The sequence below is a fragment of the Agelaius tricolor genome, unplaced genomic scaffold (assembly GCF_023055355.1).
Source record: "Agelaius tricolor isolate 1412-34295 unplaced genomic scaffold, bAgeTri1.0.p SCAF_38, whole genome shotgun sequence".
Lineage (NCBI taxonomy): Eukaryota > Metazoa > Chordata > Aves > Passeriformes > Icteridae > Agelaius > Agelaius tricolor.
The window spans coordinates 576,253-589,447 of NW_027269298.1; the positions used below are offsets into that span (position 1 = coordinate 576,253).

The 13,195-nt window shown below is 44.3% G+C and overlaps 2 protein-coding genes across 4 annotated transcripts in view; one reads left to right on the forward strand and one right to left on the reverse strand.

Moving 5' to 3' along the window:
* DOLK (dolichol kinase) lies at nt 1-5,000 on the reverse strand. Of its 2 annotated transcripts, none has more exons than XM_071454202.1 (2): nt 4,878-5,000; nt 1-2,497 (listed from the first exon to the last, which is right to left on the reverse strand). In XM_071454202.1, the coding sequence occupies exon 2, from the start codon at nt 2,383-2,385 to the stop codon at nt 814-816; it is 1,572 nt and encodes a 523-aa protein (XP_071310303.1). In that variant the 5' UTR covers nt 2,386-2,497; nt 4,878-5,000; the 3' UTR covers nt 1-813. The 2 variants fall into 2 exon arrangements, with proteins under 2 accessions (XP_071310303.1, XP_071310304.1); XM_071454203.1 differs by lacking the exon at nt 4,878-5,000 and adding an exon at nt 4,461-4,855.
* NUP188 (nucleoporin 188) overlaps nt 4,940-13,195 on the forward strand; it is a 25,157-nt gene continuing 16,901 nt past the window's right edge. Inside the window, exons 1-13 of one of the 2 annotated variants that reach the window (XM_071454197.1) lie at nt 4,940-5,048; nt 6,896-6,950; nt 7,530-7,603; nt 7,789-7,873; nt 8,500-8,580; nt 8,966-9,010; nt 9,591-9,683; nt 9,801-9,920; nt 10,277-10,488; nt 10,928-11,042; nt 11,257-11,457; nt 12,139-12,228; nt 12,875-12,940. In XM_071454197.1, coding sequence (XP_071310298.1) covers nt 5,023-5,048; nt 6,896-6,950; nt 7,530-7,603; nt 7,789-7,873; nt 8,500-8,580; nt 8,966-9,010; nt 9,591-9,683; nt 9,801-9,920; nt 10,277-10,488; nt 10,928-11,042; nt 11,257-11,457; nt 12,139-12,228; nt 12,875-12,940 — 1,263 coding nt within the window. In that variant the 5' untranslated portion in view covers nt 4,940-5,022. The remainder of the gene's footprint in view (nt 5,049-6,895; nt 6,951-7,529; nt 7,604-7,788; nt 7,874-8,499; nt 8,581-8,965; nt 9,011-9,590; nt 9,684-9,800; nt 9,921-10,276; nt 10,489-10,927; nt 11,043-11,256; nt 11,458-12,138; nt 12,229-12,874; nt 12,941-13,195) is intronic. The other variant, XM_071454195.1, reaches the window with a different exon arrangement.

A 13,195-nucleotide genomic window follows, 5' to 3' on the forward strand; every position in this document is an offset into this window, starting at 1 on the left:
TAATAGTAGAAAATTTTATTGACTTGAACAGATTTTCTGCTTTCAGGATTAATGTGTAATTAGTTTTCGCTGTGACTTTGCTTAATTTCCCCCCCCATATTCATTCCTAATTATTTTGGAGATGAAATCTTGAGAAAGATAAGACATTTTTCTTGCTGAAGCAAACTTCAGGGCTAAAGATTCACTGTTCTTATTAGTGTGGTCTGGAATGAGCAGTGTCTGACATCCCCAAACCTTCACTCTGGATAACTCAGCTGTGGCAGGTGCTGGATTTGGAGCTGTGTTTGTGCATCCTGGTGTGGGTTTGGCTCTGGCTGCTGTGGACTGGACAGAACTGGACATTTGTACCTGGTTCCTGTGCCCCCCCTTGTTATCAAACATGCTTTACATCGTGCTTATACAGAAATGAGAGTGCACACATCAAACACAAGACACAGGACTCAGTACAGAAAACAAGGTACAGACAGAGGTAGCAACATCTAAGAGACCTGCTTGTTTATTTTGTCCTCTCTAATTGACTTACCTCTTCTTTCTCTGCTTCTCTTGGGTACCCAGAAGAAACCCAAACTGGATTATTAAACATAAGTGCTGTTTTTATCAGTCATGTTTGTTGCTGTTAGAACATAAATCTGTCTATTTTCCATGGGTAAAAACAAGACTAAATCAAAACCTTTATTTTAAATAAGTCTTTTTCATTTCTGTTCTCAACAATTTTCTCTGCTGTACCAAAACATCAGCTTTGAGCTTCCATTAAAGTGCATTTTCTAGTACCTTTCTCTAGGAAGGGAGAAAATTTTGTTTCTGGAAGTGCTTCTATGCCATGAGCATGATCTGGAGGTAGAGAGGCAACAGCAGATTATCAATTTGAGTAGTGTAAGCTTCCAGAAGAGAAACCAAACTCACAGATGCCAGAATCCAGGCATAGCTGGAGTTCAGATTCACATTGCTGTCAAAGATCAGAATGAGAGCCACAGCAATGATCTGGGCAAAAATAGCTGTCATTGTCCCTTCAAAGGTCTTCTTTGTTCCTGGCCATTTGATTTCCCCCATTGTACTGCCAAAAACAGAGGCAATGGTGTCTCCTACCCCCACTGCCAACACCCCAGAGTAGGGGACCAGTGCTCCTGCCCCAGGCAAGGTGCCTTTAGGAGCACAAGATCTGGGAAACAACCACACTGGGAGGGACATGCCAAGGAGGAGATAAATATGAGTCAAGATTAGAGGTCCACTGTCTCTTTCATCCAAGAAGAGAGAGAGCAAATGCCTCAGGGTTTGTCCAAAAGGTTTGATCCTGAAGTACCGCACGTACTCTAAGAAGATGAACACTGCCAGACACAGCACTGCAGCAACATAGAGGAGCTGGCGGTCATAAATGAGTCCAGGAACATAAGTAGCAACAACAATGAAGTGGAAATATTTCCTGGTTATGGTCGAGGCCTGGTGTTTTTTAGATTCAGATGATCTCTTGGCGTTCTGGTAGAAAACCACCCCACATGCTGAGGCAGCCAAGAAAGTCCAATACACAAGGAGGTAAAGTCTTGTCTGTGTCTGAAACAGAAACTGGAGCAGCCAGAACAAAGGGTTCCTCTGGATCAGTCGGTACAGCCAAGGCATGATGACCCCTAAGCCTAACACTGCTGTCATCATGTGGAAAAACATGGAGGAGATCCACGTGCCCGAATCCATGAAAGTGAAGAGCACGGTGAAAAAAAGACCAAGAAGAACGACTCCGACAACTGCTACCAGGAGGAAGAAGTCAATGGGATCCCCTCTACCCTCAACTACATTCAGTGAGCGTTTAATGAGCTGATTGAGAACAAAACTCACACCTCCGAGAACCAGCAGCGCTTCCCCAGGAGTAAAACACCGAGGCAACAAGTACAGCAAGATCATACTGAGGTAGACAAAAATGAGCAGCACTTCTAGAACCTCTATCACCTCTGAGACAGTCAAGGAATGTTTCATGGTGTAGATAATTACGCTGCCAGCAACACCGGTCAGGATGCAGGTGTTGGTTGGCACGGGTTTGGTGATGCCCACGGCCAGGACGGACAGGAAGAGCGCCAGCAGCATTCCCGCGGAAGCCACGACGACGCCGAAGCGCTCGAAGTACACGATGCCGGCCGCCCTGCACCTCTCCTTCATCACCACCCCCAGCAGGGGGATGACCATGCTGGCGGGCAGGAGGCCGCTGTTGGCAGCGCCCCGGAACTGGAACACGGCCCCTCCCTGCTGCAGCAGCCGGTCCCATTTGAACTGGGCGTAGAAGGCCTGCAGGGCCAGGGCCACGGCGCACCAGGAGAAGCGGTCCCAGACCACGGCGTGCACCGACAGCACCACAGCGAACACCAGCAGGGACTCCACCAGCACTGCCTTGTCCAGCATGGTGCCAGCCCTGCCTGCCTCAAGCTTGCAGAATCTCAGCAGGCCCGAGGTGCTCAGTTGTCCATTAGGAAGAATTCCTTAGGAAGAATTCCCTTCTGTGCTACTGCAATTGCTATAAAAAAACAACAAAAAAAAAGGCAAGCAATTAAAGCAAATACTTGGACAGCTGAAGTGTTTGCACAGCTGTCACAGATATATTTTATGAAAAATCCTTTTGCTAGGATCCTTTTTCTTCTGAGAAGCTGAGAGGCTTGAGAAACTAAATTCTATAATATATAATAATATATTATATCATATATATTACATATCATAATATATAATATTATAACCATAATATAATTATATCATAAGATTATAATTAGAATATAATTATATTTATATAATTTATATATAATCATAATTATATTATGATTATAGATATTACAATTATATTATACTATTATAATTCTAATATAAAATATAGATATTATAATATATAATGTAGATATTATATATTTTATAATATATTATTATATATTATATAATAATTATCTGCTTGCTCCTATGGAATGCAACAGGTGCATCTTTGATTGGTCTCATGTGGTTGTTTATAATTAATGGCCAATCACAGTCTGGCTGTCTCAGACTCTCTGGTCAGTCACAAGATTTTATTATCATTCCATTCCTTTCTATTCCTTGCTAGCTTTCTGATGAAATCCTTCCTTCTATTCTTTTAGTATAGCTTTAGTATATAATATATATCATAAAATAATAAATCAGCCTTCTGAAACATGGAGTCAAGATTCTTGTCTCTTCCCTCATCCTGGGACCCCTGCAAACACCACCACACACAGCTATTTGTTTCTTAAAGTCTATTTAAACTGATAGTTGTGTGCCAATTGCTAATGTCAACATACAGATGATTAAAAAAACCCCAAAACTGAGGTGAGTGAATCATGCACTTCACCTTCTCTGAGTGAAGGCTCACAGCCCACTGACAGCTGTGCTGCAAACCAAACTTTTCTTTAAACTTTTGGACTGGAAGATAAGCAGTTGAGATAATCAGCAACAGGCACATTTACTCTGTTAGGTTAAATCTCATCTTATCTTCTTCAAAGAATTGTGGGCACTGACAACATTGTGCAATTCTCACCAGCATTTATTGCTTTCTGGCAGCCTTGATTTCTCTATGGATACATAATTTGATAATCAGCCATATGTAAACCTCTGCCATTACACTGGCACCTCTCCTGCAGTCTTTGAAGGTCTCAGGTTCTTTATTTCTGTTGGAAATTTTATCCTTTCTGGCCCACCATTAAGCTGATTAGAGCAAAGTCTGCTAAGTCAATTCTTCTCCCCAAGTCTCAATGCCAATATCTACACCAGCTCCCCCATGGAAGGCCAGAGGTTTATATAAGGTTCTCTTTTAGGTTTTCAGCCAGTGTTGAATGGTGATAGCACATTACAAAGCTGACAAAGTAATAGCAATATGAGGAACTATTACAGTTTGTACTGTCAAACTTCCTTAGACAGTGTGTCTGCAGTGTTTAGATATTTATGACTTTGTACTGAAAACTTAATTATTGATAGATTGCTTTTTGGCATCCTTATTCATATAGCCTGAAATACTTGATTGCCAAACAGCTTCATTACATGCACTGTTGCTACACAGCTCCTTCAGGCCAAATGTAATCTTTTGCCATTGCAATTAATTTTTAAACAGGAGAAGAATTAATCATACAGTCAATAAAACAGAACTGGTCTGGACAATATCTACCTCCAACTCCCTGCTGTTTCTGAGAACTGGGGAGGGGGAAGCCTAAGGCTTATCTGAGGAAAAGCAGAGTAAATGCCACCTGCCAAGCAAGGACCGAGTCCTCCTACTCAGTCTGGCAACCTTAAGATTGCACCACAGCTCCGGTATCAATGGCAGGGACACTGCCCTGCCAGGCTGCTAGAGCAGGCAGAATTTCACCCTGCCTGAGGTCTGTGCTGCAGCAGCGCTGAATGTTTACACCTGACAATCTGCAATGCGATGTATTTCACTGCTGAGTTATTTTGTTTTCTCGTGCGTGCCGCAATCCCCTCCTCCGCACCTCCTTTTAGGTAATGTGAGGCTCCTCGGCCCCGCCGCTCTCATCGTCGAACGGGACCCGCACCGAGCGTTTGCTGCCCGGCTCGGGCTCCGCATCCCGGCTGCTCAGGGCAGGGAAGCTTCCCACTGACGTGCTGCCAAACATCCGGCAGCCCTGGCCTCGCTGCAGCCCTGCCTGCTCCCTCTCCTCCCCAAGCCCTCGCAGCGCTGTGGACGCCCCTCAACCCGCGGGCTGCCCGCGTCCTGTCCTTCTACGCTGCTCGCCGCCGCCTCCTGACCCCTCAGCCCCGACATCCACAGCCCAGCCTCCGCTACTGGGAACGCCATCTGCCCGCGGGCGGTGTCGGAGGCGCTCCCGGGTGATTCCCGGTTCCAGCGCGAAGCTGCGGCCCCGACCCGGAGCCCAACGCGCACCCACCTGGCAGGACGCCGCCATCTTGCCGCGCCGCCTGTCACATGACCCAGCTGTGAGGGCGTGTTCGGGGGCGTGGCCTGTGCAGCACCACGTGACACCGGCGTGGTGGAGGGAGCCGGCCCCTGGGTCACGTGACACCGGAGCGAAGATGGCGGCGGGCGGGCTGAGCGCGAGGTGCGGGACCGGGGCCGCTCGAGCGGAGGGAACTTGGGGGCAGCGTGGGGGAGCCCCTGGCTCTCGCTGCGGGCGGACCCCGCTCCGCGGGACCGGGGGCCGAGAGGGGCCGGCGGGGAGGGAGCGCAGCGCGGGGCCGGGAGGTTTTAACTGCGGCGGGGCGCGCGCCGGGCTGGCCCCGCCCCCGCCTCGCGCGCGCGGTGAGGCCCCGCCCCCTGGGCTGGGGGACCCTCAGGGACCCTCAGGGAGCCCCGGCTCAAAGAGCGCAGTGAGCAGCGACTGCCGGCATTTTGTGGTTGTTTAATTCTGCCGTGCGGGATCAGAGCTGGCAGCGCTCCCTGGCAGCCGTTGCTTTGGCGTGGCCGGGGGCTCGGTCCGCGCTCCCTTCCCGGGGGTGCCCGACGGGCGCTCGGCCCTTCCCTGAGGCGAGGGGCGCGCCAGGGCCGGCTGCGCCTCCCGCGCGGCTCCTGCGGACGTGCGAGTCAAATACACACGTGGAAATGTATAACGGAAGCGATTTAATGAATCCCGTGTTCAGTGATCAGCGTAGTTCGGTTGTTTCGTTTCTCTAGAGCACGTTTTTTGTAATTCATGACAACGCTTTTATGTTCTGGAGTTTCCCTAGTGTCTAATTTTTATTAAATTAATGACAGCACTGTTACTTGTGGTCGTATACAGAGAGCTTTCCTTCCTTAGCTGTCTTGGAGCCTTATTAACGAGGAGACAACAAACCACGGTCTGTTTTTTTCACAGACGGGATTGTGAAGGAGTGTAAAGTAGGTGGGTTGGCGTTGCTAGGCTGGGGCTTAGATTTGACAGTAAGTGAAAGAAACGGTGTGCAAGATAAATAAAGGCATTGATCTGACATGATCACCGAACCTGGGATTCATTGAATTGCTTCTTTCACATTGCTCTTCAATTCTTGGTAAAATTCTGGGCCTTTGGGTGCTCTGTGTGGCTGGAGAGGTTCATGGCAGAGAAATGCACACAACCATCGAGGAATGAGCAGGGAGAAATTATGCTGATGGGTGTGCTGCAAATAACAGGTGTTGTCATTGAGTGTCACCACATGGCAGAAGTCACAGATGACTTTCACTGCCACAGTGAGTTATTTTAATAATGTTATTCTAAAAATAAGGCTGTGAGTGTTCTTGTGTAGTCTTTGTGTGTGGAATTGGGGTGTTTAAATTCTCATTTGTAACTAGCTAGCGTGCTGCTAGCAAGTCATAGTTTGTCTAAATGAAATACTCTTTTTGGCCAATATCTTTTCTCTGGGCTGTTGTAAGGAGACTTTTTGAATGCATGTGCCAGGGTCAGGGTGTGATCTGTAAATTTTTATAGGGCAGATTGTCTTTTCTGCAGAGTTCTAATGAAGAAATGAGAAGCTGAGTGTAAATGTTCTGGTGTCTGTGTAAAGATGGTGCAGTTTTTCACTTCATAGTTTTATGCTCTCCTTAGAGTGGAGGATGAAACTGATGGAAAAATTTGTTTGAAGGAGAGCATTGAATGTAACAGTAGAATATTGCTTTATGCTTTCATTTTCTTCTTAGGAGCCTGAAATGTTCAGATAGCAAAATGAAATTGAGCTGGTAACCTGATATCAATGTGAAGCTTTGATGTGAATTCACAGGTCTGGCTGTGTCAGTTGTCACCTCCTGGGTTTTTCCTGGGTTTTTCTAGGACATCTGAAGCTCATTAGCTAAAAGCTAATGTTCCTTAAATCATTTTCTCACATTGCAGTGTCATTTGCTGCAAGTTAATTGCAGGTTTGAAAAGTGTAAGCTAAATGGAAGCCTGGAATAACATTAATCATTAAAATGGTCTCCACCTTTTCCTTGTGTTTGCAGGAGCAGCAGAGAATTATGGACAATTCTGCTGGGCAGATCAGCTTTAAGAGAACCAGTAAGTTCATTCCCTGCAGAGCAGGTTTGGCCATCACTTACTGGGCTCCATGTGCAAACACATCATTTGTACATCTCTTTGAATATTAGTGAAAATATTTTCTGCTGCTTTTCCTTCTTTCTCAGCATGATTTTTGTTCCCATATCTCTGCTACTTGTTTATTCTTCCACTGCTTGTTGACAGCTGCTGCATGGACTGCCTGGAAGGGTGTATGGAAAAGGTGCTTCCTTTGCTGGAGTGGGCACAAGTGCTGCTGCCTGGACTGCCCTGGGGTGTTCATGTGTGGTACAACTGCTCTCTTATTTTGAGGGCTGGAGCCTGTGCTTTCAAGAATTTGCCCAGAGTTTGGGAATCCAAATGTTTCTAAACCCAGTCCATTGCCTCCCTAGGAATGGGCAGTGCAGCTCAGTGCCCCCTCAGTTCTGCATCTGGATTCACTCTGAGCCTCAGACACCTGCCTTGTGTTGTTCCTGCCTCTCTGTGGTGGTGGAATTTCTTTGCTTTGCTGAAGTTTAACAGATCTAATATTTGGTAATGCACTTTGAGGAGTCTGTTCAGTGGTGTTTGGTTCTGTTTTAGGCCCAGATTGCTGCAGAGTTGAACAAGCACTGGCAGAGGCTGTTAGAGGGACTGTCATACTACAAACCACCAAGGTACAGTCACTGCCTGATTTTAGAAATGAATCTCTACTGTGGAGTTTCCTAGCAAGTAAAGAAAGGTTACAGAATATTGTATGAAATATTGAAAGGTCACTGAGGAAGAAGCAAATGTTCAGTTTAAATTGATAGAGTGGAGAACTTTGAAATGATGCCTATTTAATTTTTTCCTTTCACTTTAGTTCGACTTCAGCAGAAAAAATTAAAGCTGATAAAGATGTTGCTGCTCCACTAAAAGAGTTGGGTCTGAGAGTCAGCAAGTTTTTGGTGAGTGAAGCTGCTCTTGGATTATTTTTTATCCCTGGAATGAATTGTTATAGGATTCTGATACCAAAGTAACCTTTGTGATGTTGAGTAGAGAGAAACTTAAGGTCCTTTCAGTTCAAAGTTATCTAAAGGATGTTGAAGTCCATGCTGAGGCTCTAGGTCAAACTTCCAAAGTGATGAGTGACTTTGAGATCCTGTGGTTTTCTTGGTCCTTTTCAGCAGCAGCCACCTGCTGTGGGTCTGAACTGGGTTCTTCCAGGCCAACTGCTCAGCTGAAAAATTCATGTCCCTTAAATCAGTTGCCTTGTTTGACAATCCTCTCAGTTCACCTGCAAGGTTCTGTTTCTTTAAGCCAGAAGTTTAGAGTTCAGTGGCTGGTGGTACTTTTATTTAAATGTCTGATGCTCCTTTAGCTGAAGTTAAAACTGCAGCTCAGTGACATTAAAGCTGGTATTTGGATTTAAAAGAAGTGCTGATTAAAGCATCTGCCTGGTGCAAAAATATTCTTTTGTCATGTTATTTGTTTTGAAGATAAGAGCTGCCTGAGTATTTGGAGAGAATCTTAATCTTTAATGAATTCAGTTGCCTTTTATTAATTTCAGATCATTTCTCTTTCTTTTGTTCAGGGTCTGGATGAAGAGCAGAGTGTGCAGTTGTTACAATCTTATCTTCAAGAGGATTACAGAGGAACAAGAGACTCCCTGAAGGTCCCATTTATATTCTATTTACTCCACATCTTTCCTTAATAACAGTTGTTTTTTGATGCAAATGGTCACATGTGAATCCCAGTTCTGACTGGGAAATGGCTTTGTAGCTTTTCTTCTCTGGAGCTGCATCCAGGCTTATCTCTTCCTTCTTGGATCTCTGCAGGAGCTCAGCTTCTCTCTCTGTCACAGGAAAGCTACAGATTTGTGAATGAGAGTGGAGCTGAAAAATAAATACATAGTTAAAAATGAGTGTTTTGTGCTTTTGGAATCTGTCTTTCCAAATGAAAGGAAAATTGTCTTTTATTTGTTTTAGTCATTTTGTGAACATATATTTTGTCAGTAGGTGTTTCTCCAGTAGCTATTTTTTGTCATATTTTTTTTACAGACAGTTCTTCAGGATGAAAGGCAGAGTCAGGCTCTGATGCTGAAGGTCAGTCATTTCCATTTGTATTTTCTGGGGAAAAAATCTGTTGGCAGCAAACCTACTTTCTTTTGGTAGAAAATCATGAAATAATTGAAGTATTCCTTCATATAAAGGATGGCTTTTAGAAGGTGCTTCTGAAATTGAGGGATGTGCGTGTAGACTTGAAGAGGGTTAGTAATTGCTATAGAAATGAAATTTTAGGCTTGAAATTAAGGAATTTAGCTGGGTAGATGTACACTGGCTTATTTTCCAAAGCTTGTAGGTTTGTGTGTCACTGTCTGACCTGGCAAGATTGATGATCATTTCTTACAGAGGGTACTAGGGATGTCTTGTTGCCTTTCTTTTCCATGTTTTCTCATTTAACAGTGTAATTATAGACCTGTCGTTACGGCAGTGCTTGATTGAGTTCTGTAACGTTTTTTAAGTCTTGGTTGTTTTCCCCAAATTCAGAACTGCTCAGTTGAAATTCCATCTGTAATAACTCTGTATTCCTTGTGGTGAAGGCCTTGGCAGTGGCTGGGAGAGGGAGGTGGCAGGGACTTGGACACTGTGCCAGGTTGGTATTGATGGCACTTTACATTCACAGCTCGCTGACTACTACTATGAGGAGAGGATCTGCATCCTGCGCTGCGTCCTCCACCTGCTCACCTACTTCCAGGACGAGAGACACCCTTACACAGTGAGTCCAGGACGTGATGCCATTGAAACAGGCTAAATATGGGAGCTGTGGGGTAATTCCCTGCTTGTGCAGAAAGCCCACATGCATGTGAGAAGTTCATGGAGTTGTCTCTTTCAGGCACAGTACTTCCAGTGCGTTGAAAAGTTGGACAAGGAGCTCGTTCCGAATTACCGCAAGCAGTTTGAAGCACTGTACAAAGCAGAGGCTCCTACCTGGGAAACACATGGAAATCTTATGGTATTTTGTTTCTTACTATCATTTCTCAAGCTTATAAAGTCATTTCTTACATGTAGTGTATTGGAAAATACATATGTACAGATGCAGTTAAACACTCTCTCTGTAACAGAACACACTTTTGCTCAGAGACAGAGTTTCATGAAACTTACTGTTCCTTGTAATAAATCTGTGGAGAGCACCGGGGCCAACAGAGCCATTTATGTGTAGTTGTTCACAATCTCTCTGGACCTAGAGTGGCTTTCCTTGCCATTGACACAGTTGCTGGCTGCACAAGCTGTTGAAATGCTTCCACACTCCTCAGCTTCTGGCTGCCCTGTGAGCTTTGACGTGTGATGGTGGAACTTTCCTTCATGCAGACAGAACGCCAGGTTTCCCGGTGGTTTGTGCAATGCCTTCGGGAGCAGTCCATGCTCCTGGAAGTCATCTTCCTCTACTATGCATACTTTGAAATGGCACCTGAGGAGCTTCTGGCCTTTGCAAAGATGTTCAAGGAGCAGGGATTTGGCACAAGACAAACCAACAGACATTTAGTAGATGAGAGCATGGATCACCTCGTGGATCGTATTGGGTGAGTATTGTGTGTATTTGTGATGTGGGTACAGAGCAAAACAATTGCTTTTCTCAGGAAAAAATGCATTTATAATTAATGTCTTTTTTGTTCTGTGTGGGCCATGACTCAAGGGGGGAATGAGAATCCTGCCATACATCCTAGTGGCAGAGAGTTATAAAGGTGGAAAAGCTGTCTTCAAATTTCAGTGACCCTTTTTGGTCTGTTCAACCAAAAAAGGTAGTTCTGAAGATTATAACTTTTCCTGTACCAGCATTTCAAGACAAAATTTGGATTATGTGCCGCTTGTTTCTTGTAATTTCTTATTGCTTCAAAGAAAGATGAACAAAGCAAACTAAAGGATGCTTTTTGACCTCTTATAGTTTAAGAAAAAAAACCTCACCTGAATTCTCCAATGAAGTTACTGACCTATTTGTTTTTACTCTTCTACTGCTTGTAGCTACTTTAGTGCTCTTATTCTGGTGGAAGGCATGGAAATTGACTCCCTCCATGAGCGTGCTTTGGATGACAGGACAGAGGAGCACAAGTTGGCCAACAATCAGCACATCCATCAGGTAAAACACTGGCAGAGTAACCAACCCCTCCAAGCCTAACAATACAGAACTTACTGTGATTACCCAGGCTGTGTCTGTAAACTTTTGGTCCTTGTGCTTGTTGGCCAGGTGTAGAAACTGGCATCCATGAGGAGGACACAATGAGCTATGTGCTTGTTGAGTATGAATTACTTTCAGATCTCAGTTATTTTGCTTTTGATTTGTCTCTGTGCAGGAGATGGACAATCAGCTGCTGCAGTTAGGGGATGTCTCACATCATGCTCCAGTGCTTTTGGCCTGGGCTCTGCTCCGTCACACCATAAACCCAGATGAGTCCACAAACATCATCAGGAGGATGGGCAGCACTGCTATCCAACTGAATGTCTTCCAGTATCTGACCAAGCTGCTGAGATCCCTCAGCAGTGGGGGCAAGAATGTGAGTTTCTTCAATTGTGCATGTAAGCTTTTGAAGGTCTAACTGCTCCTGATGTCCAGCTGTGATGGGAAGCAGAGACTGAACCAATGTTCTTTTCAAACATGCTGTAAAGCATGTTCTGTCATCTTAATCTTCTTTCAGTGAGGATCAGAAATCAAGTTGGAACAAAACAGATTGTTATGCCCAGAGAATTAAGTAAAGCTTTTTTAAGCAAGGAACTACATCTCTCTTGAGCAGAATAGACTCCAGTTAATCAAAGTTTTTTATTTGCCTCCATAAGTGCATTTGCCATTGTGAATCTTGAGTATGGGATGATGTAACTCTGCACTATTCTCTGTATAGCACTCATTAGAAAATGTGGTGTACTAGGGCAAACTGCTTTGTAGACAGAAGCCAGTGAAAGCAAATCCTTTTGATTCCTAGAATTGTTGAGTGGTTGTTTTTTTTATTTTGATGCCTGCAAGGCATTTCTAGTGATAATGGTAATGGCAAGACTTCTCCGTTCAGTGAAATATTTTCTGTTAATATGGAGCTTAGCTAACGACTGCTCCCTGTTTTGCTGCCCCTTTGCAGCAAGGATACATAAAAAGTCATTCACTTGATGTGTAGAGCAGACTGAGTAGAGTTACAGCATGTTTGTAATTCTTTCCCATGACAGCCTTGTGTATTCTGTCTTTGCAGTGTACTGCCAGCACAGCTTGTATGTGTATTTATGGACTTCTTTCCTTTGTCCTGACATCACTGGAATTGCATACATTGGGCAATCAGCAGGTAAGCATCCAAGAGCCTTTGCATTCGTTACATAATTTAGAATTACCTGTCATAACTGATGCTAATTGCCTATTAAATTGTAGTCTTGCATTTCAGACTGCAAATTTGAAAAGCTTTATGCAAAAAAAATGCATAATTTATGCAAATTTGTGCTATGCAAATTTGCTTTAAGCAAATTTGAAAGCTTTATGTGGCTTAGGGAGACCCAAACGAGTGATTTGCTGGTTTTCCTTCTGCATTTACACCATGCAAATGTGGTAAACACCTCTACAGACTGGCAAATTAGTAGTGAAAGAACACATCATGCATTTGAAGTCCTATGGATGTGAAGCTAATTGGTGATCTGTTATTCCCAAAACAATGGAAATAATACAAACTCAATTTCTGAGTTGGACTGGACATTTTACAGCCCTCTGCAGACATTGTGGACGTGTTTGTTGTGGCCAGTTCATTCATTATGAGGAGCATGGCTTTAGGTTGTGGTCTGGGGGTGGGTGTGTTGGGTGTGTTTTGGCTCCTGGAAGTAGTTACATCTTGGTGGGTAAACATAGAAACTTAAATTCCAAAGATGTGGCAGAACCTGGTTGGAACAAAATCCTCCTGTGTAAAGTAGCTTTGATTTTTTCCATCCTGTCTTCCTTTGTAGGATATAATTGATGCTGCATGTGAAGTTCTGGCAGCTTCCAGCATTCCTCAGCTCTTCTGGAAAACGGTGAGTGTGTTTGCAACTTGTTTGACCTACCTTGTTTACAACTATGACCTGATAAATGGTTCCCTTTTAGGAAAGGAACAGGCTGGTTGTATTTAGTGAGTTGGTTTCTAGGAGGGCCTGAGGAGCAAATGTTCATTTGCCTCTATCTTTAATTTACTTTTGCCCTTTCCTGCTTTTTAGGTACAGCCTTGGCTTTACACTTGAAAAGGATACTGGAACGAGTTTTAATATAGGTGATAGTTGATAGCAGGGCTG

Excerpts from the sequence above, each read along its gene's own strand:
- DOLK (XM_071454202.1), bottom strand. The coding sequence starts at position 2,385 with ATGCTGGACAAGGCAGTGCTGGTGGAGTCCCTGCTGGTGTTCGCTGTG.